Consider the following 20,842-nt stretch of genomic DNA (forward strand, 5'->3'; position numbering starts at 1 on the left):
ACAGCACCGACTATTACAGGGCTGGATCTCTCCTGCATCTCGTGCACATGTTCAAGGGGGGAATTATAGCGCATTATCTTTATCCATCCCTAAATTATGTTCACATTGGAATGTGTGTGACAAAGCAACTGGATTACGTTATTTACCAGAATTGTCCAGATGGTTTCCAGTAAAAGATAGTTTTTAAAAAAGCACGTTGACAGCGGAGTAAAACATGTAAAAGCAAACCTTTCCATAAAGGAAGCTAGGTTCACCGGTGATGATTGGAGAAGTAGTGCAACAATGATTTGAGATGGTTGGATTGAAAAAGAAATGCTTTTAGAAACAGAACGATATATTAGTCGTATTCATTCTTCGATTTGTGTCGGACACTTACCTGGATACAGCTGTTGGGTGGGGGCGCTCAGCTGGGCGTCTTTGGAGACTCTGTAGGCGACATCGGGTCCTTGTGTTGACCGCCGATGTGAGCAGAGACCCGTTGTTTTTAGAACACCCTCGGGTAAACTGTGAAAATCTAAAATCTTCAAGAGGTCGGCTGGTTCCGCTGCAAAGAGGGGAAAGAGACAAAAGGGTGCTTAGATTTGCCATTGGGTTATCATAACACATTCCATAGCACACATTGCTAGATGTTCGGTCCATATAGAAAATAATGTTGGACACAAATACAGTTCGACAGCTTTGTTTATCAAACAAGCCTTGATAATGATAATTTCCTCTATTTTCGGACTTTTGCTGACTCATAAGAATGCTCACTCAGCAGGAGGTGGTCCAGAAAGATTTGAGTTATCCATTTAGACACTAAACAGAGATGTTGCAGCGGCAGCAAAACCCGTCTTTCATCCATGGCTAAATCCACCGCTGCCTCCCTTTGGCCACAAGCGTGCAATTAGCGCACTTTCAGGCCGGCGTCCCGACTGAGACCGGGCCACCACAGGACTACACTGGGTCAGAACAATGGGACATGGGGTTTGACCCTAGGACCGCACCCGCGCATGCCAAACCTACCCAGGACAAACAGCTGTTTCTGCAGCCAGACGCGCACACAACAAGCTTCCCATAACAGACTGTAGCATCGAGCCTTGTCCCAGAGAGCTGCGCAGAAAAGGACCCTGGCTCGGTTCTATAGGGACGTTGACATAGGGGACTGTCAGGGGTCTTTAAAGGAGGGCAAACAGTAAAGTGAGGAAGCAGACACTACAGCAGGATTTTATGGCACGTAAGTTTCGAGTACAAAACAAAGGGAAGTAGGCTGTGGAATTCTGCTGGATGGTCAAAGGCAACCCCGTAGCAAGTCAAAAGGACACACACACACAGGTACAGAAGTGCCAGTGTCAGGCTACAAAGACCACACACACCGTTCAGAAGAGAGGAAAAAAACGTTCAATAGCCCCATCCATGTGAGAGTGAAAGGGATGCTGGGAAAAAGTGCAAAGGCGAATAGGCAGAGGGTTTGTACATTCTGCCTTCCCCTGCAACAACCTCCAGCTGGATGTCATTACACATCACGTGCAGCGCAGATCAATTAAAAAAAAACTGGACATTCTTTAACAGAGTCTCCATTTAAGAGCTCTCAGGCTGCACGTGTTCCCCCAGAGCTGTACAGTGATGCTGGAGAAAAGACTTCCTCCACAGTCGGAGTCTGATTGTATGTTGCTTAGATTATTTAATCATCAACAAGACAAATACCCAAGTAAAAGAAGTCCACTGAGTCCAGACCAAGACCGAGAGTTAGTCAAAATGATCCGTCATATTCAAAACACAAATCTCTTCAGTTTGCATTGACGTTAGCCATGGAGTAAATTGTTTCAACATTACTCAACAAATGGCAATATGGTGTGGTGTATCGCAATTTGCTAAAAGCTTAATGTCAAAATATCATTGTGCATAATGTATGGTATTTCTGCAGAGATGTCCCAGCCTCCAAATCGTATTTTGGGACTAAATAAAAAAGCTTTGTTTGCGAGATATCGTCGCATAAAAAAAAATCTAAATGACTCAGTTCTAATACAAACACACTTAACAACAGTTTATATCAGTTTGTACACACACTATACACACTTTGTGTAAGGCGTCTTGAGGAGAAAGTGTTTTTTTGGTCTGATAAATGATGTGTTGGGTGATTTCCTGTTTGTGTTTTTATCTTGTTCTGTTACCTATTAGCTTTTTTTTTTTTTTTAATTTAGTTTTTTTTTTTTTTTTTTATTGTACGGTGTCCTTGGGTGTCATGAAAGGCGCCTAAAAATAAAATGTATTATTACTATTATTATTATTATTATTATTTCCCAATCAGGATGTTCTCATCTCTTCTCACTCGTTCTATCTCTCTGCTCAGCCAGCCCACACTTCCTGTCTTGGAGGGAGTCTATTATCCAATCCACAGCTCTGTAATTCTCTTTCTGCACTTGGGAAATATTTCTGGGGACAAATCAGGCAGAGGCTCACTCCTCTGGGTAAAATGATATGAAATCAAGCATCACGCCCATCGGCTTCTAAATCCACCTCTAGTCCAGCATTAAAGCAAAACCCTATATTTATGTTCCTGGGAGTGCATACCACAGCATGAGCAGGTGAGGGTCCAAACAAAAAGACAGCTTTGTCTGTCATCAAGTCCTAATGAAGAGACGGACAGAAACCCCCCCAGACAGAAGATGTCTATCATTCACCAACAGGGTGATGAAGGACGTTCATTTAATGAGCTCGTCTCTGAGCTCCGCAACAGTGTAATAATATGGAGGACTGTCCAAGGGATGGGAAATGTAGTCCTGTTACTAATGCTTGACATGTCAATCAGAAATGTCGTCTACATGAAAAAATGTGATGCCCATGATGCAAATCTCTGTAGAGTATGCCATATTGGTCGCCCAGCAACTGGGGCGTTCAAGGGCCTGAATGCCTTTAAGCTTGAGTAAAAAGAATCCTTTGTAAGGTTGAGTAAAAAGTTGAGACAACTACATGAAGAGATTTTAACAATCAAATATCTAGCTAAAGCTTCCATACATTTAGAACCAATTTTAATTGAGACAGACAGAGTGGATTATGGTTTCTTAGCCACTAATATATTGTCAGAGAAGTGCCTCGTAAACTGGCACATACAGCGTTTAATGTTATACCATTTTAACAAGGGCCTTGTTTGCCCTTTTCTCAGACAGCCACAAATGGTCCCTATAAAAGCTACAACAGTCTGCTTCAACACATCAGAAGTTCCCCCTGACCTGCCAACATCCTACAGCGCATTATTCCCATAGGAAATGCATTAATTGTTCATTGACGGGTGCACAGACGCAGTCCATATAAGGCATGGAAAAAACGTAATTGTCCAACGAATCAGAATCAGCACAGCGACCATCGTGTAGGAGATGGAGCCTCCATGTCACCTTAAAACCGAGCTACAGTTTAAAGGTCTGCAGCGGTAAAGACTGAAACATAAGATCAGTCTTTGATTCTCAGACTGTTAGAGCCAACCAAAGCCTCCCGTCTCAGTCTCCTCTTAGCTCATGAAGTCTCTTCCTACCAACACAGTCTCCCATCTCCTTAAATGGACACCACAAAGTCCTGCTGCTGGAGACTCTGCTGGTGACAGCTACAAGCACTTTACTCATCTTTACTCATATACTTATATTTCTCATGTAGTTAGTGAGAGTACTACTATGTCATCCTGTCCACATGACAACACAATAGTTATCATGGGTGATTATAATTCTCTTCTTACTTTTAAGCTTTTTCTGTAACAAATCTGTATTAACGCTTAAGTGTGTTTAATTAAAGTAATTTACTTTAAATTAGAAACGTAATTATGTTTTGAAAGGCTATTAACACATTTGGACATTAATACCCCATAAAGAATCGTCTAGAAATCTTCAATTTGAAAAAAGAGATTTATCGCATGAAACGAGTCTTTTGTATTATATCAACTTTAATTATTTCAACTTGTCAGTGCGTGTCATGCTTTGAATTTAAATGGCTGAACCCCAACCAAAATTAATTAAAGTCAAATGTGTTTTTCTCTTAAACCATGTACATTTCAGCCACCACATAATGACAAATAGTATAATACTAATACTAATATTAGGGAAGCATCACTTGTATCTGCAAATGTGCAGGAATAGCAGGTTTACACAGAATGAAACTATGAAATAAAACCACTCTGAACAAACCCAGCCCACACACAAATGAACACCAGAAGTCGCTGAAGGCAAACACCGGTTAGCTGTTTCCAACAAGCCACAAACATGTTATTCCTTTACAGATCAAAAGCACAATCAATGATAAAGGATTCCAATAAGTTCCTTTGGGCAACAGCATAAAACGCTCATGTCATATTAACAATACGGCGTCATAATAAGAGCCAGCTCAGCACCACGGGGAGAGGTGGAAACAGGGGGAGTCTAAGGAGCATCCAGTCGATGCTAACCGTGTCACGACCCCTGCTGAGGAGTGTTGCTTTTGCTAATCCACACTGACACAAACTAATCCCATGAAGATCAGCAGCTTTTGGGAAGGAAACAATTGTCATCGGGATGCCCCTCGTTCCACCCCTTTACCTCCATCAATCAGCCTGTTCTATCGTTAACATTTCCACTTTCTCATTTCCACTTTCTCATTTCCTTTTCCCTTAAGTGGGATCCGTTCAATTCATCTGTTTATTCGAGTGTTCACGTCCCTGATGGATCTACAAGCGACCACAGGGCCTCTTCTGGGTCACCTGGAGGTGAGCCAGGTGGAGAGGGCCTATTAGCAGCTTACAGGAAGAGAGGAGGAAGGTGAAAGGATAGCATAATATAGCTCCGTCCAGAAGCCAACTGGACCATAATAGACCTATCGAAAACCCATCTGAGAACAGCAAGTGTCCTATCCAATAAAACGATGCCTCACCTGATGCAAAGGGCCATTGTCTCAGTGAGAAATGAAGGTAAGGCTAAACTAAAACATCATGAGCTCTATTTCCCGTATCCTTACACACCTTCATTCATGGCTTTCTGTCACCGGCAGTCGACCTGCCAGAGGAAGTTTTCCCGACCACATCCCAAGCCGCAGGTATGACTCTCAGTCCCACCTTGTTAAGCTGAGATGTTTACCCACTTAGCGAAAGATCCCTCAAGAGACCAACACCTCTGCCGCTAGATGCTAAAAATACTTTTACCTGTGACCACAGCCCCTCAGGTACACAGAAAGTGTTTATATGACACGGTCTTGTGTACATTTGCTCTTGGCGGTCCCTCTTCTGATGCTTTAAACACTTTCATGCAATGAGGAAAAAAGCAATACTGCAAAATACAGTGCATCCTTTAGGCCTTAGTGGTCATACAAAGTGTTGCATGTGTAAATAATGCATGTCTGTGGGCTAGGGTTAGGGTTAGGGTTAGGGTTAGGGTTAGGGTTACTTGTCTGACTAAGCCACAGGGCCTCTGATGCATATACAAAATATATCACACATAAAGGAGTATTTAAAAAAAGGAGAGCTTATTATTCCTTAAAGGTAACTGTGGCTAATAACTCAAAGGAATCACATATGTTTCAAGCATCTACACTTTCAAAATGTTCTTCCTGAAGCTCCACAAAAACTCAAACTTGTTTCCTATAAAGACGCATTCATCTTCAATGTTTCAAAACTTTTCTGAAAGGTAAACTTATGAGTGTAAAATACCCACCTCTAACCCCAAAGAGAGGTTTTCAAAAGCCGTGGTCACACTGGCAACTTGTAAGCCAGGCGCCATGACTTTGATGCAAAGTGCTTAAAGGAGCCGTTAACTTTGTCTTCAGCTTGTGTGGGTTTGTCGGTCAGACATGGGCTGGGTGGTAGCAGCATAGTAAAGGATAATGAATTCATAAAAATGTAACGCTTAAGTTTGGATTATTGTGAATTGTGTGGTGGGTCTGACTACATGACACGCGACGTTAAGAGAAAGAAAGGGCACGGTGCCGTTTCTACCGTTTCTACTCTACAAAGTAGCTTCTTAATCCAGCCCTCGGCTCAGAGCCAAGCCTGTGGTGGATCCCCTTCCCCGAGCCCATACATCAACTCCGGTTTTCCAAAAATGCGCAACAAGTTCGGCAACAACACTTGCAGACGGCACCATTTCATCTGACAGGAGGAGGGGTGCCGGACCTGTGAATTAGGACTTTTTCATGGGGGGGGGGATTAACATTCTTCCCTCTCTCCCTGCCCCCTATCCTCCTGCAGCCCTTCCCGAAGTGAGGCCTGACTCTCCAGGCACATGCTTGACCTGGCGCTGAGGACAAGCAGTAATTAGCAGCCGTAAAGAGGACCCTGCCTCTCTTTGCAGGCCGGCACAGCTGAAAACAAGAATGCCCAATCAGAGACTTCCCCCTCCTAGAGCGCATCACAGACGGGAGTGTTTTTTATTTTATTTCACCTGATTCTCTTATAAAACTTTAACTGACGCCAACTGTTTTGAAGCTGGAGCCTCACTGGGATTACAGCAGGTTACAATTAAGACCCTGACTCTAATTACTTGAAGCAAGACTATGTTACTAAGGAAGTCATTGTTTTACAATTAATACGTGGAATTCTTACGCAATAAAATGCGGAAATAGCAGCTTACTTTAACAGTCACCTGGATATCAACACGAGGACTTCATAATATGAACACTGTGAAATAATAATTCTTCTAACCTTTTTTTATGTTTTATCTCATGAAAGTGGACTAACTTTTAATAAGTTTGCGGAAGTATCCTGTGCTAATAAAACAGCGTGAAACCTTTAAAACGCTTTTTTTCAGGTTTAAGAATACTGCTAATGCTTGCTAGATTGAACGCATTACATACACTGCAGTGCACGGACTTCCTGTGAGAGAACACACACACGGACTGCTGCACACACGCAACACATGAGTCAACTGAAGCCAGCACCAAGTGAATGGGGTGTCAGGGAGCGAGATGGTGAGCAATCACACACACCTCCGCACTTTAGCTTAATGAACCACCGCTGCTCGACACATAAACAGGGGGATCAAAGGGGGGTTCAAGTTGCACCCGGGAGTAAAACACAGTGTCCGCACACTAAGATCACAGCCAACAGAGAACAAATGCTAATTTGACTGGTTCTGTCCAATATATTTCAGTAAGCAGGGCAGTGGTTTGTCAAAAAATGTAATCCCACTTGAAAAAAGTAAGAAAAATATAGATTTATGCGAAAAGAAAATGTACGATAATTAAAAAAAAAAAGTCTTTAAAGACAAATCCCTTTCATATGCAATCGGGCTCCTTGACAATAGGCTGTACAGTGAGATTATGTAACTTTGACACTTTCTTTCTCTTTGAACATTTTCATGTATGACCAATAAAACACTCAATTCAATGAACAGGGGTTTTGCTGCAAAACCCTTGCTCTGGTGTGATCAGTCGTTTGTGGTGTCTAATGTAAGCACATGTTAGATACTGCTGTGGAACTCGCAGTAACCAACTGTTCATCGACTTTACTTTCTCCATCTGCTTTCCTTCCACTTGTGGCCACAGTAGGTGCTGTTTAGCAAAAACGATGTCCGCTCACTTTAATTCAACTTTTTCCGCATTATGATTCATCCTGTTTTCAGCTGCTTTGTATTAAATCAAGTTGGAAAACAAAAGCCAGCCATGTGGAAGTGTGCGACACCTCTCAAAAAGGCATCTGAGGACAGTGTTTACAGCGACACGAGCGAGATGTAGTCTGTAAACGACCTCACATTCCAGCTGTTTCATTTACGTTTCATGTTATCGGACAGCTTTAATCCGGACTTCTCGGGACACTGACCCAGTGACCGGGCCGAGAGCTGCGAGAGAAGCAGCAGCAGGGAGGAAGAGGCAGGGGAAGGAAGTGAGAAGAGTGAGATATTTCTGTTTATTTAATTGAGACAGACAGACAGAGTGGATTATGGTTTCTTAGCCACTAGTATATTGTCAGAGAAGTGTCTAGTAAACTTTCGGGAGGGTGTAACACCAGTACAGATCAGATCATTTCGACTTCATGAGATGAGCCGAACCCTTGGCCACTAATTGTTAAATATCAGGAATGACGGAGCAGATAAATTTAGAAAAACAAGTCTGACAAAAACAGACAGACAGAGAAATCCACCCAGTCTGCAGATATAGTCCAGGGTATTCTCCAGCCTTGGCCCCTACACACGGCGGGCACGTTGCCGCTTGGCAGTGGGCGTGTCTTGAGCTTGGGGAGTTTACGCGAGCAACGCGACCAACAACCAATCACATGAATCTCTCCTGTCAATTGCATAAAATGTTTTACACGTCACACTTTATATGATGAACATTTATGACATTAATGTCTATGGTGCTATGTTACGCAACATTCCATGCTGGCTAAATACTGTCTATGCCGGCTAGCTGTCCATTCAAACGAAGTACACTGGATATAAACTCCCCAAACAGGCGAAAACCTACCAGTTTCACCCACTGTCTCTGCCACCTCCCTCCATGCCTGGCTCCTCCGGGTTGTATCCCAGCAGGTGAACAGGGACTGATCATAAAGCACCGGGTGATTCCCTCCCTACCGCCACGATAATTTTCTCCTCCATTTTTTGGCATAATGAGGAAATGAACTGCGGTCTGGCTCTCCCAGCATACACGCGGTTTGATTGGCTAGCTGGCAGATTTGCATAAACGGGATTTGATTGGCTGACGCCTCCGTCGAGGCTTCAAAAGTAGAACATTGCTCTACTTTTGCCGCGAGCACCGCGAGAAAAGCTACGCTTCGCTCCCACAATGCAGTTCGGCGAAACGTGACGTCACCCCATCCAAATGAACGGGCAGAAGCGTTGAAGAGGTCCAGAGGACAGAGTCTTTCTGAGCAGAGCTCCTCTCGTGGACTCTGAGGCTCTGAGCTCCAGCCAGACTCCTATTGCTTTAACAGGGGGAATACCAGATGGTTTACTTCACTGTCTCCACGCTGCAGCTCAGAGCAGCGAGGATAAATCACTGTCTGCAGCCCACCGCAGACTAAGATGGAAAAACTGAGTCAAGATTCCACAGTGCACCTCCGAATGATCGTTTTACAGCATGTGTGATGGCCTTTATCTCTGTCCTTTTATCTAATTCCACTCTTTTATCTCGTTTTGCACATTCCGTTTTATTTGATATCCTCTATTAGCAACTTTATTTCCTTCTGCCTATTGTATTTCTCCCCTCATCCTGTCTCTCCCAGCTGATATGCTTTTGATGGCTGACTGCTGAGAACTGTATGATAAAAGAGGGCCCTGCAGCGCTGACATTACAGAGCCATTTCCTCACACAGATCCATTATTCTTGCACCAAACACACTGACACAAAACAATGAAACTGAATCTAATAAATATTACATTTTGCACAGTAATGAAGCTTTTATTTTGTCACAGACGACCAAGCAGTGAAACGCAAGTTCGGACTATTAAGTTGAACTTTTTCCAACACTTCACGGCGTTGCTGTAAATCTTAGCTAATGATGGGAATCAATCCAAATATGAAATGTTTTCTCACAAAGAAAGTGTCATCATAATTAGTGAAATGTTTTTAACCAAGTCTAAAGTATTGATGATGCCATTATACAGGAAAAAAATGTTGATCAAAATACAACATTATGATTTATAGGAAATAAAAGCATCAACGAACCCCATTTGCATATATGGCATCACTGAATACAGAACAAAGGAAGTAAATGTAGGCAGCCATGTCCTGATGTAATTATGCAAACTTGACTAAAGGGAAATACTATTATAGAGAAAGGATGGGCTACATTTATGGCAGCGCTTAGGTGTGGAAAGAGTGACACAACACGAAAATGGAAAATGAAAGGGGAACATTTAGGTTATCAATCACTGTTTTTGTGAAAGTGATAACACACAGTAATTGCAGCCCGGGGAAAGGAAGGCTTACCATATCATGTAGTGCCTAATGATCTGCCAGCGTTGCCGTGACGCCCAAAACAACTGTCAGCTCCTCTCCTGCCGGCATTTTAAACACATTGCAGCTTTCACGCTGTAGGGGAACACAAGGTACTGAGCCAATAAACAGCCTGACTGACAGTAGGCTGAATCACATGAGGAATCTACTGTCAATCAGTGTCCCTGGTGGATTTAAATGTGTTATTAGCAATACAAAATCACCTTTAAATAATACTACAAAAGTAATGTTTTTGTTCATGTGTGTAGAAGAACCTACCACTGTATGAATGAGATGAAAAGTTCATTCTAAGCGTACAAAAAAACATATTCATTCTTTGTGGTTATACACAAAATACAAATTATTGATTGATCAATGGAATATAATATTTCATTTGTTCTGCTAATAACTATTCACTGGTCCTTTGAGTAATGTTTTTTCCTCATCATTTTGATAAAGGTATTCTTTAAATGCACTTTTGGGATGCACATGAATGTAATTCCTATAGACCAGTGGTTCCCAACCTGGGGGGCGCCAAAGATCGCAGGGGGGCGCCAGGCCTCAGATGATTTGAGGCCAAATATCATATTTAGACTTTTTTTTTTTTTTTTCTACATATAATTGTAAAGCAATACATGATTGTCACTAAAAGCCTTGTCTCTACATTACAATAAAAAAAAAAGTATTAATTAATTTGAATAACAATTCAAGTTAGTAGCTATTAAAGGCATAAAAAGACTTAAATGTATAATTCTTTCTTTAATAGAAATGTTTCTTCTGTAAAGTGCCAAACCGGGCTTTTCTGGATAAGCGCATTTTGAAAACATAGTCATTGTCCATGCCGGTTTCAGTTGGATTATTCGTCACAGTTGCTCCGATCAGATCGGTCTCTTTTGAATCCACAGAAACACATCGGCAAAATCCGGCTTACTTTGAGCATGTGTTTTAAACAGTTTAATCCCTTTGTGAATTGTTTCCACTTGCGCACTTAACTGACGCCGTTGGGAACCACTGCTATAGACGACAGTGTTGCTCAAACACTGATCTCTGCTCTCTTCATTAGTCCAACTTGTGTCCTGCTTCGGCACAAACTACTGTATGCGGTCAAACTGTAGCTTGGTCCCTTGTTAAAACAAAACCAAACATAATGAAGCCCAACGCTTAATTACTGAATGCTGCTGAATACGCTGAAAACCCTTGATTTAATGTTGCCTTTCTGCTCCAACTCCTACTCGTTTCATCACCTAATAAAGTAGGAATAGAAGTCGTCAAAAGACGGTGAAGTTTCAGGAGTGACCAGAAACTATTGTATTTCCCCTAGTAGGAAAGAAATGCTTCTCCTCAGTATTCCTACTGCACAGGCTGTGGCTAAACCCGACTGGGGAAGGGGGGCTGAGGTTGGAAAGGATGAGTCATACATTGCTTTCCATGCTCCATGATTATAAATTATAATACCCCATTACAGGGAAAAGTACTGTTTCCCAGCTGAAGAGAATACTGGGCTTGTGAGCAGGGACCAGACTAACTTTTGTACCCTGCCATGCACTCCATGCTGCAACAAAGCATACTGTGGAAATCAAATACGGGAGTTGGAGTTGCATCATGAGGTTGCACATCCAACTTGTACATCACTGCTGTGATCGTGGGGACATATCAAACACCACTGCCTTCATTTTGTTCCCTTTTTCCTGTCAGGGAATAAAGAATAAACGACCCATCTTTGCTGTGTTTGAGTAGATAATAGCTTCGGGCAGGCAACACCTAAAGAGAAAAGCATCTGGCCTAAAATCAAGCAAGCTGTGTCTTGAGTGCAGAGGTCTATTATTCAGCAATACAAAAACTTTCCCCGCATATTTTGTTTTATCTCCCGTGTTGTTATCCGGCATTAGAGCTGATTTACAGAGTCCTTTCCACAAAGCCTGCATTTACAGGGGTAAGTGGCACATGCAGGGTCACTGCTCTTCTCCACAGTCCAGCCAACTCAGATTCCTTCCTCAGCGCCATGGCAATAGGCACACACAAGAAGCCACTTTTTCTCACCGCTACCTATCTGATTGAGTAGGACATGACCTCAGGATTGCCACTTTAGGGTGAGTAAGAAACAAACGAGAGAAACCCCGTGTTTTAAACCTCGTGCCATGTCTGCCTCTCACCTTTACGCTGGATTGTGGTAGAATAAAACCACAACTTTTTGATGTCCTTCCATTCAGTCATACAAATGGAAAATCGAAAATTGAGCATCATCTCAAAATGTCCAAACAAATAATACAGGAAGTTAAGCAATTTGTTCAAATTGGCATGGATTCACTCACTTCTATGGGCCTCTCTAATTGGCCCCAGAAAGAACTTTGAATAGTGACAAAAAAGACATTTTTACTTAATTCCTTTAAGAATAGCCGTCCATATATAAAGAGACTGTAATGAAAAACAGCTGCGGACCAGCTGTATCCAACCTTTAACCCTGCCATAAAGTTGGCTGCCTTAAACAAAAAGAACCTTTTAATGACCCTGTATGTGTATGTTCAAACCTGGCTGAAAGGGAACTGCTATTATTTTTACAAACTCAGCTATAAGGCTGCAGATGTTATTCGATTAGGAATTTTCGGTAAGAACCAGCTCAGAATGGTGTATTTTCTTTTGAAAAATGCAACAGTATAATCTTTTCATGGTCCCCTGTTCCACCAAGAATGGGAAGAAAACATCTGGAAGACATTTTTTCTGGGTTTTGGCAGGGCTTAGCAGACAGCACAATGGAACTTATCGAATCCAGATGTGAAGGCGTTTAGGGAAACAAAAAGGCCTTATTCTATTTAATCCTTTGAAGTATAGTCTACATACGTATAAAACAAATACCATCTCTTGATATATAACATTATTCTTGAGTCATGCCAATTCTCTGATTGTTTATTTCCACTGCTCCTTTCAACACTGTCGTCTATTAGCATCAGAAGCTTTGGACAAATTCCATCCTTGATTTCACTTGCACAAGGTATGCAAAGAATGTTATTTCAGTATTTCTGATGACTAAAAGTACTCGACAGCTCAAGTAAGTTATGGTCTGGTGTGAATGTTTGCAACAGACAAAAAGCTTTTGCTTGATTAATTATAACAAACCACGGTGAAAACAGTCAAAAGTGATTGTATAAGACTTGTGAAAAGAGTCCATTGATTATGGAAACTAAGTTGAAAAAGGAACTTTGCAGAAACAAAGGAAACCGTTTGAAGAAGGAAGATTTGTTCCACAGCATTTATATGCTGATCATAAAACTACACAGCAACTGAGGTCAATCACTAGGGGGCAAGCTTGTCTATTACATTTGAATTAGGGATGCACACTTTGGATTGTTTCCAGTCTCTTTTTAAGTCTCTGTGTCTGTCTGTGGACAGATTGCGTCACTGCAATAGTGTCACACAAATCTACAGATGTTTAAATTAGATCAAATGTAAAAGGTTGAGTTGGAAAATGGCAGTGGTCCCATCACAAAGGGAGCCAAGGGGCCAATGGCTCCCCTACTTTACCCCCCTGGCTAGATTTGGCGTCACGAAACGTTACAGTTGTGCATTGAGATAGTAACGAAGGTTAAGTTCAGAGATGGGTTTGATTCGAGCAAGGATGATATAAATGATATAATCATAATAATTTATCAACTCAATAAATATTGTGCATCCCTAATTTGAATTTATGTTATTTAGTAACACAAACATAACATAACCCTAAACCTGGAAAGAAGGCAGAAAAAACCTTTTATAACCTCATTCTGTTTCGATTCTGCATCCAGGACTAAAGATGTCAAAGGATTCTCTAGACCGAAGTCCAACTAAGTGTAACTTGTGCAGATATTCTATTCTTACAAGAGCATCAACCACTGGCCAAAAATATATAATACTCCACACACTTCTAATCTTCCTTTCTGACCTCCAAAAGTCAGAGGACAATTTATTGAACAAGCAGCAGTGGAGCTTCTATAGCAAGAATTCCTTTCTTCAGGCAATGAAACTGTAAACCTAACAGCAGTGGCAATCCTAAAATCCTGACCTCTGAACTCTGACCCCTCTTCTCATTCTTAACCTCCATGTCTTATAAGCCTTCTGTTAGTACCACTTTTAAAGTAAGGTCTGCTTATTAATGGATTAGGCCTTTGTGCCTCTTAGTGTTTGATTGTACATGCAGTGCACCTCAGGTTGCTGTTCACTTTGAACACGTTTGTAGTTTGCAATAAACTCATTTCTTAGTCTTTGAGAATATAATGCAACCGCAGAGGCATATTTTAAAATGTTATCTTTACGGTTTGGTTTTTCAGTAACCATAATGCTAGTGACTGTCCATGATTGTATTGCTAACAGGCTAACATGCTAAGCTACATTTAGTACACTTTTTCTTTTTCAGGGTACGAGTACAACTTTGAACTAGTCATACTCTCAATAAAATGATATTAAAAAAGGACAATGAATAATGTGAAAGGGGGTGTGACAGACCAACTGAAAAAGTATCAACCAACTGTGGAGATTGGCTAAGCTCTTCTGAGCATTTAGCATCTCTTTGCTAACTGTCACTATTCTATCAACCGTGTGTGCAGCAGCAGCAGCTGATTTCAGCTCAACACACATCAGAGCAAAGAAGATAGCAACAAGTAAGCTAATGTGCCCTTCGCAAGATAAAGGCTAGTGTATGTTAAGGAGTTACTGGAAACCAAGACTAATCTAAAGAAAAAGGAATATTACACTTACATTCGCCATGGAGACATCAAGGCAACTCTTATTACAGCTATCTGTGTGCTAGATGTGTAAAAAGTGAAGGACAATGATTGTTTGCAGCTTGGTCTGCTGCCTCCAGGTGGTGAACCCCCAAAATGAATGCAGTTTTGTGAGCTAAAACTCGAAATGTTACATTTTAAAATTGGGTGTTGTAGAGTTTAGATTACACTTCTAATCCATATAACCACATGTTTCTTTATTTTTTTATATGAATGATTTAATAAGGGATTTGTTTTAACAGTCCAAGATTAACTTAATACCTTGTGGAACGAGTCCTTGGATTTCAACAATCCACAAATGCTGAAATGAAAGAGTTTGAAAACCCTGATGTAGCATCACGTCTCTTAACTGTTCCTGCAGTGTTAGTATAGCTGCCCAATCACCTCTGATTTCATCTCAGTTGAATGTCAAAGTCCCATATGGAAATATGCCAACTATTTTTTAAAAGTGTATCAATTTAGTATGATAAAGTAGATGATTAAAGAATATGTAATGATTACCAAATAAACAATGAATATTTTACTTTATTTTTACAGTTCAACCCATATCAATTATTTGAAACCTGCATTTTAATTGGAGTACACTGTGTAGAGTTGAGCCGTGCTGGTGCGTGGGCAGGCCTCTGCAAGCTTTCAGATGAATGTATTCCGAGTCCTCCCTGAGGCTAAGAGGTCATGTGGTTAGGGTCAAGATTAACTTTTACTGCTGACAACTGGCTAATCGTCAACGATTACCGTTTGCACCACACGTTGTTGGGAAAGGTGTGTATAGATGTTGTATTTGACTATATTTCGACATAAAGTGAATATAAAAGCAAAGACTGAGTTTAATCCAATACTATACTGAAAGCTCAACTCATCTGAAATGTTTGAAAACTTTAAGAAAAGTGAAAATCTTCAACTTTAGAATTGGTGATTAGTTGACACAAAACGTGCATGTATTTGGCATGTTGCTTTAGTCATCAAGTATTTCCCATTCGGCATGTGTCAAGTGTCAAGTTTCAGGAATTGTACCAGACCCCCTGAGGGTCCCTTACAAGACTCTGGTTCCTCTCTATCGGAGCTAAAGCGCTGATTAAATCCAGCTTGGATTCAGTCATGGATTCCAACATGGATCCAGTCCCACTGTTTCTGGTCCCAACAGTCAAACTCCCCCTCTGTCATCAAACACTCCATCGAGTGACCTAAGATGTCTTCACTTAACCACCAATGTTTATAGGCAACATAAAAAATCAACAGGCTGCAGTAAAGTCTTTATATGTCTATTCCCTTCAAACCACTTCAAATTCATCTGTTTTCCATTAAGCTCATTTCTAATTGTACATAGCTTTGAATCAAGCAGCTGACTCGGTGTGACATCCCATTGGTGACTTGGAGACGTTCTTACTGTCCCTGAAGCAGACAGCAGAAAGCACCTGTTCACCTTAAAGTCCTGCAGTGTCAGAGCCTTACGGCAGACAGTAGACCACCAGCCATGCCACGCAGTCTTAAGCAGCTAATAATACATGTAGGCCGGACCCCAGCCCCACCACCACAGCACTGCCTTACCTCTGGACCCCCACGGGACAACACACTGCCCCAGTGAAGGGTCTAATGATAAAAAATAACTTCTTCTTTCAAGCCTTTGGAGCCTACAGGCTGGGTTTAACTGATATTTAACTGACATGCCAAACGTTAACACTCCTATTGTCGACACTCTAAATCATTTAACTGTTATGTGGAGTGTAGAATGTAACTAATAAATATATTGGGGTTTAAGCCTAAACACAGCGCCTCGAGCTATAGAATGTGTGTTCGGTGTTAGTCTTTAAGGCGGCTCCACCCTACCACTTCAGATGAGCTGCAGCACCTCCCTTTAAAATGATGCTCATCCTTCATCAGTAAAAAAAAGAAAAAGGAAAAAAGCTTTGGAAAAACTCTCTTCACACTTTCTCTAACTGCAACACAGAAAAGTCATTACATTGCATTTAGCTGACGCTTTTATCCAAAGCGACTTACAATAAGTTAGAAGTTATAATTAGAAGTTCATAATAAGTTTGGAAAATGCAAGACAGAAAAATGCTTTAAGTAACATCTGAAAAACAGATGTTATTTGTGACCCCGGGACATACTGTACAGTTTACTATTTCACCGTCAAATGCATGCAAACCTTTTCAAAACAAGATTATTCAGGGTTATATCTATATTTAAAAACGTTTGCAAGTTTTTCCTGTGGCATTGCACAACTTCACTGCAAACCAGCTCCTCAGACCCAATAAGTGGCAAACCCTCCCTGAGTTATTCTCAAGAGAAAACCCCTTCTCATAAACACACAGTCCATGATGCTTTGACAAGTCCCTTAGTTTAAAAAACCAAGCTGTAAAGGCAGCAATAAGGCACACATATGAGTTTAGGAGGAGGGGTGGATCCACTTTACCCAGAGAGAAAAACTTTTTTTCAGCGCAGCTTCAAAATGAACCCACACATCTCACAGCTGCATCTTACCTGAACTTGCTTGCGATGTGACAAAAAGCAGAATCACCGCTAAAGTGATTTGGGCGTCCCTTATCGTCCGTTTAACTTTCCATCTTATATGGGTATCCATGACCGCCAGAGAAGTCCACAGCAAGTGGATTCACTTTTCAACTTGGAGAAACTAAATCGACTTGCAACTACTTCTGGTCAGGACAATACTAAAAAGCCAAAAGTCCCAGAGAAAGAGAAAAAAGGGGGAGGGGGGGTGTTTGGTTATTTCTCAAGCAGCCATAAGGGATTGTTAGTGTGCGTTCCTCCAGCTAGTTAACGGATGGGCACCCGTCTCTCCGCACAGCTCCTCTCCTCTCTGCGCGTCTGAAATGTGCTGCACTGCTGCGCTCAGTTCAGAAGTGTTGCCCACTCCTCAGCCGTCACGTAGAGCCCCTTCAAGTCCAACGGGGCTACGCGCACACAAAAGCTCTCCCCCCGGGCTGTCAGTCACTCGGCGGACAGCAGGCTCGGGCAAATCAGAGCAGTCCATACATTAGAGCCAGCCCTGTTCCTGGCCGGGGGAGGAGGAGAAGTTGGGGGAAAGTTTCACGCCTACAAGTTAGCGCTCTGAGCTCTTCTGCATGGAATCCACTTCTTCCACAGAGGCAGGGCGGGAAAAGCAAACTACGACTGGGAGAAGTCATGGAGAAAGGAGGGCGATTCAATATAGTAGTGATTATTCAAACTGGTTTTAAGAGTAGGGTTGTGTTGCATCAACAGGTGGGCTCCACTAAAAGCACTGGTTATCTAGCTGACATGTATTTAAATTATGTATTTATTACATGTAGCCAGCCAGGTTGTTCTTTAACACATAGTTATATTTTTGTGTAAATATTGACTTGTTACAATAGCCTTAACATATATTTTTCAAGAGCTTTTATAATAGTTTTTATATATAGGCCTACATTTTTTCCTACGTATTCTTCTTTCTATGTCTTTGTATACGCCATATACATTCTTCGTTTGTGGATAGGCCTACTTGGGAATACAACCGATTCTGATTCTGAACAATGTGATGCCACTATTTCCAAATGTCCAACTTGTTTTGTTCTTATTCAATAACTAGCAACTTATTATTATTATTAACTTACATTGTAAATGTAATTGCATTTATTTATTTAAAAGCACTATATACATTTTCTAATGCATTTATAAAGCACTGTTCCAGTATTTGCCACCCCTCAAAGTGCTTTTACACATGCAAATCAGAATTCAATCATTCACACACATTCATACGGCTGCCATACAAGCTGACACCCGCTCAGGAAAACTAACACACACACACACACACACACATTGGCCTTGCCATCGGAGCATTTTGGGGTAAAAACTACCAAGGGGACACATCACTATGTTGATTGCAGAGGATAGCGATCAAACCACCAGCCTTGCGATTTGAGACCATCTACCTCCTGATTTATCATTAGATTTTGTATATATAAATCTAAAAATAGAAGTACCATGATGATGGGTAACTAAGTGAGAGGCCCAAGGTTCACAGCATCTCAATTATTATGTGGTGGTTCTTTTACAGGTACACAAGCTGGGGGATGAGTAAGCTTCACTCAAACAATGAAAGTTTGAGTGCTGTTTTGAACACGATGGATTCATAAGTGATGACTCTCTGGCAAGATGGTCCAGCTTTTATCATGGACAGGCCCAATTTTGGACACGAAGAAAAACAGCAGTTCTTAATCAGATGGTTGTTTATCAAAACCAGACATTATTCTTTTCATGGTGGAGTGCTTAAATGGACTTGCTAAACTGTGAAATGCGTCATACAAAATGTATGTTCAAGAACAACTCAATCAGTTCAGATCCAGTTGAGCTTGAAGAACTATAACTTATCTCTAGTAATGTATACATTCATTTAAATGCAAACTTTGAATCAACCAGTCAAAGCAAACTTTTCATGGAAGCTGATGTACGTCAGATATCACTGTAGCGTTTGAATACAGTGAGAAAATACAGAACTGAGAAAAGGCAGCTTAAATGCAATCTAATCACTGGAAACAAATATTGCAAAGTAGTAAATTCACCCTCATTGATGAATAATAATTTGTAAATAACTTTTTGGTGCCACGGTGAGATTCAGACACCAACTCTTGCTGACGTTGTCTCGACTGTCATATGGCTGCTGCAGTGGGCGGCAGAACTCCCTTAAGTGCCCATAAAGGTTGACACGATAAACAAACATCTGACACTGTCACATTACGAGGTGAAAACCATCTTTACACACGCAAGTGACTTGTTACAGTATGTTAGACTGGACACTGAGTGATAGTACCGACTACAATAAAAAATGATGAAATATTGTCCAGGCGAGCGTCATTAAAGAAATACCTCACCCATGAAATGAATATTTGTTTATCAAACGTCAATCCAGTTGTTTACTCACTTCCCGACACATGCTTTTTCTTACTACACAGAAACTGCCAAATGATTTTAAATAGTTTTTGTTAATAGACATGTGTTTGCGAAGTAGTGAGCATATTCATTTTTAAATGAGACTTGGATTACATGCGAGATATATGTGAAAATGTGTAAGTAGACCAAGTTGTTTTCATATTGTTTTGCTATTCAAACGCAGTCCCTAATAACTGTATTTCATCATGAACTTTTTTTTTTTTCCCATTCATTGTAAAAGGATCCCGGCAACAACGGTTTTCTTTTGAGAGTTCATGGAAACACGTTATGAGTAATTCATATACAAATGGTTATATAGTGGGTCGTTTAGTTTGGAAAATTGTCTTAAAGCTTTTGGAGAATATCAAATTAAAGAAGCACAACTGCATCATGACTGATTTTTGTCTGCACTCACATGCTCTTTTGTAACACGAAAATCATGATGTACTGACTGACAAATGCATAAGAGAAATGAATAATGGGCTACTCATCTTTAATCTCCTGTCAGATGGCATCAGTGAACATGTTGGAACCATACACTGGATATAGGGTTTTTAAACATGTTGAAACATAGCCTTGCCTACTGCCTTCACAGCCTTTGTACCTTAAATGACCCCTATTTCCATATACGTTTCTTTGGTTCTGAAGGCATCACATTTTTAAATAAACTGCATCACTTGAAAAGGAGAGGATATTTACATCCAGAATACACCAGCTTTTTTAAACTGACCACTTAGACATATAATGGTTACGTGGTCAGATATATGGTACAAATTATGGGCAGAGCCCTGTGTTTAGGGTGGCTTTGTACCTACACCACACTAATGTGAAGGCTCTTTAACTGCTCCTGTGCACACACTCCCTTAAACTGTGTTCTAACCAAAAACATGGTGTTTTATCTGAGGCTGGACCATTGGTGGTTGTGCCCATCTGAGGACATTCAGAATACTCTCTCAAAATACATCCCTGCAAAATATAGGACGCAGTCGGAAAAAGACAAGTGAATTGGGATTTAGTGTAATACTTTTTCAGTTTAGAGACAATATTTCAATTCTATTTCTACTATTTTTCACATTTACATTCACCAAGATATGAAATAGAAAAAGCCAGAGGCCTGGTCAGCAGGCAGTGCTTTCACTGAGTCGATCTCTTATCCAGGGGTCTGTACTACGAAGCCGGATTTTTGCTTAGCGAGGTAACTTCAGGGTAAACAACTCTGGGTTTCCGGTCCTACGACGCTGGTTCACTTCTTACGTAGATCTCCATGGTAACTTATGCTGAACAGCGGTTCCGGGATAAGAGAAACTCAG

General features: G+C 41.1%; 1 protein-coding gene across 2 annotated transcripts in view; it reads right to left on the reverse strand.

The window, feature by feature from the left end:
- Nucleotides 1-17,517, reverse strand: part of col5a1 (procollagen, type V, alpha 1) — a 76,787-nt gene extending 59,270 nt beyond the window's left edge. For both annotated transcript variants that reach the window (XM_071205048.1, XM_034096369.2), the window contains exons 1-2: nt 17,106-17,517; nt 377-544 (exon numbers count right to left, since the gene is read on the reverse strand). In XM_071205048.1, the coding sequence (XP_071061149.1) occupies nt 377-544; nt 17,106-17,205 (268 nt within the window). In that variant the 5' untranslated portion in view covers nt 17,206-17,517. The remainder of the gene's footprint in view (nt 1-376; nt 545-17,105) is intronic.
- Nucleotides 17,518-20,842: the final 3,325 nt, after the last annotated feature.

Source organism: Pseudochaenichthys georgianus, chromosome 12 (genome assembly GCF_902827115.2).
Source record: "Pseudochaenichthys georgianus chromosome 12, fPseGeo1.2, whole genome shotgun sequence".
Lineage (NCBI taxonomy): Eukaryota > Metazoa > Chordata > Actinopteri > Perciformes > Channichthyidae > Pseudochaenichthys > Pseudochaenichthys georgianus.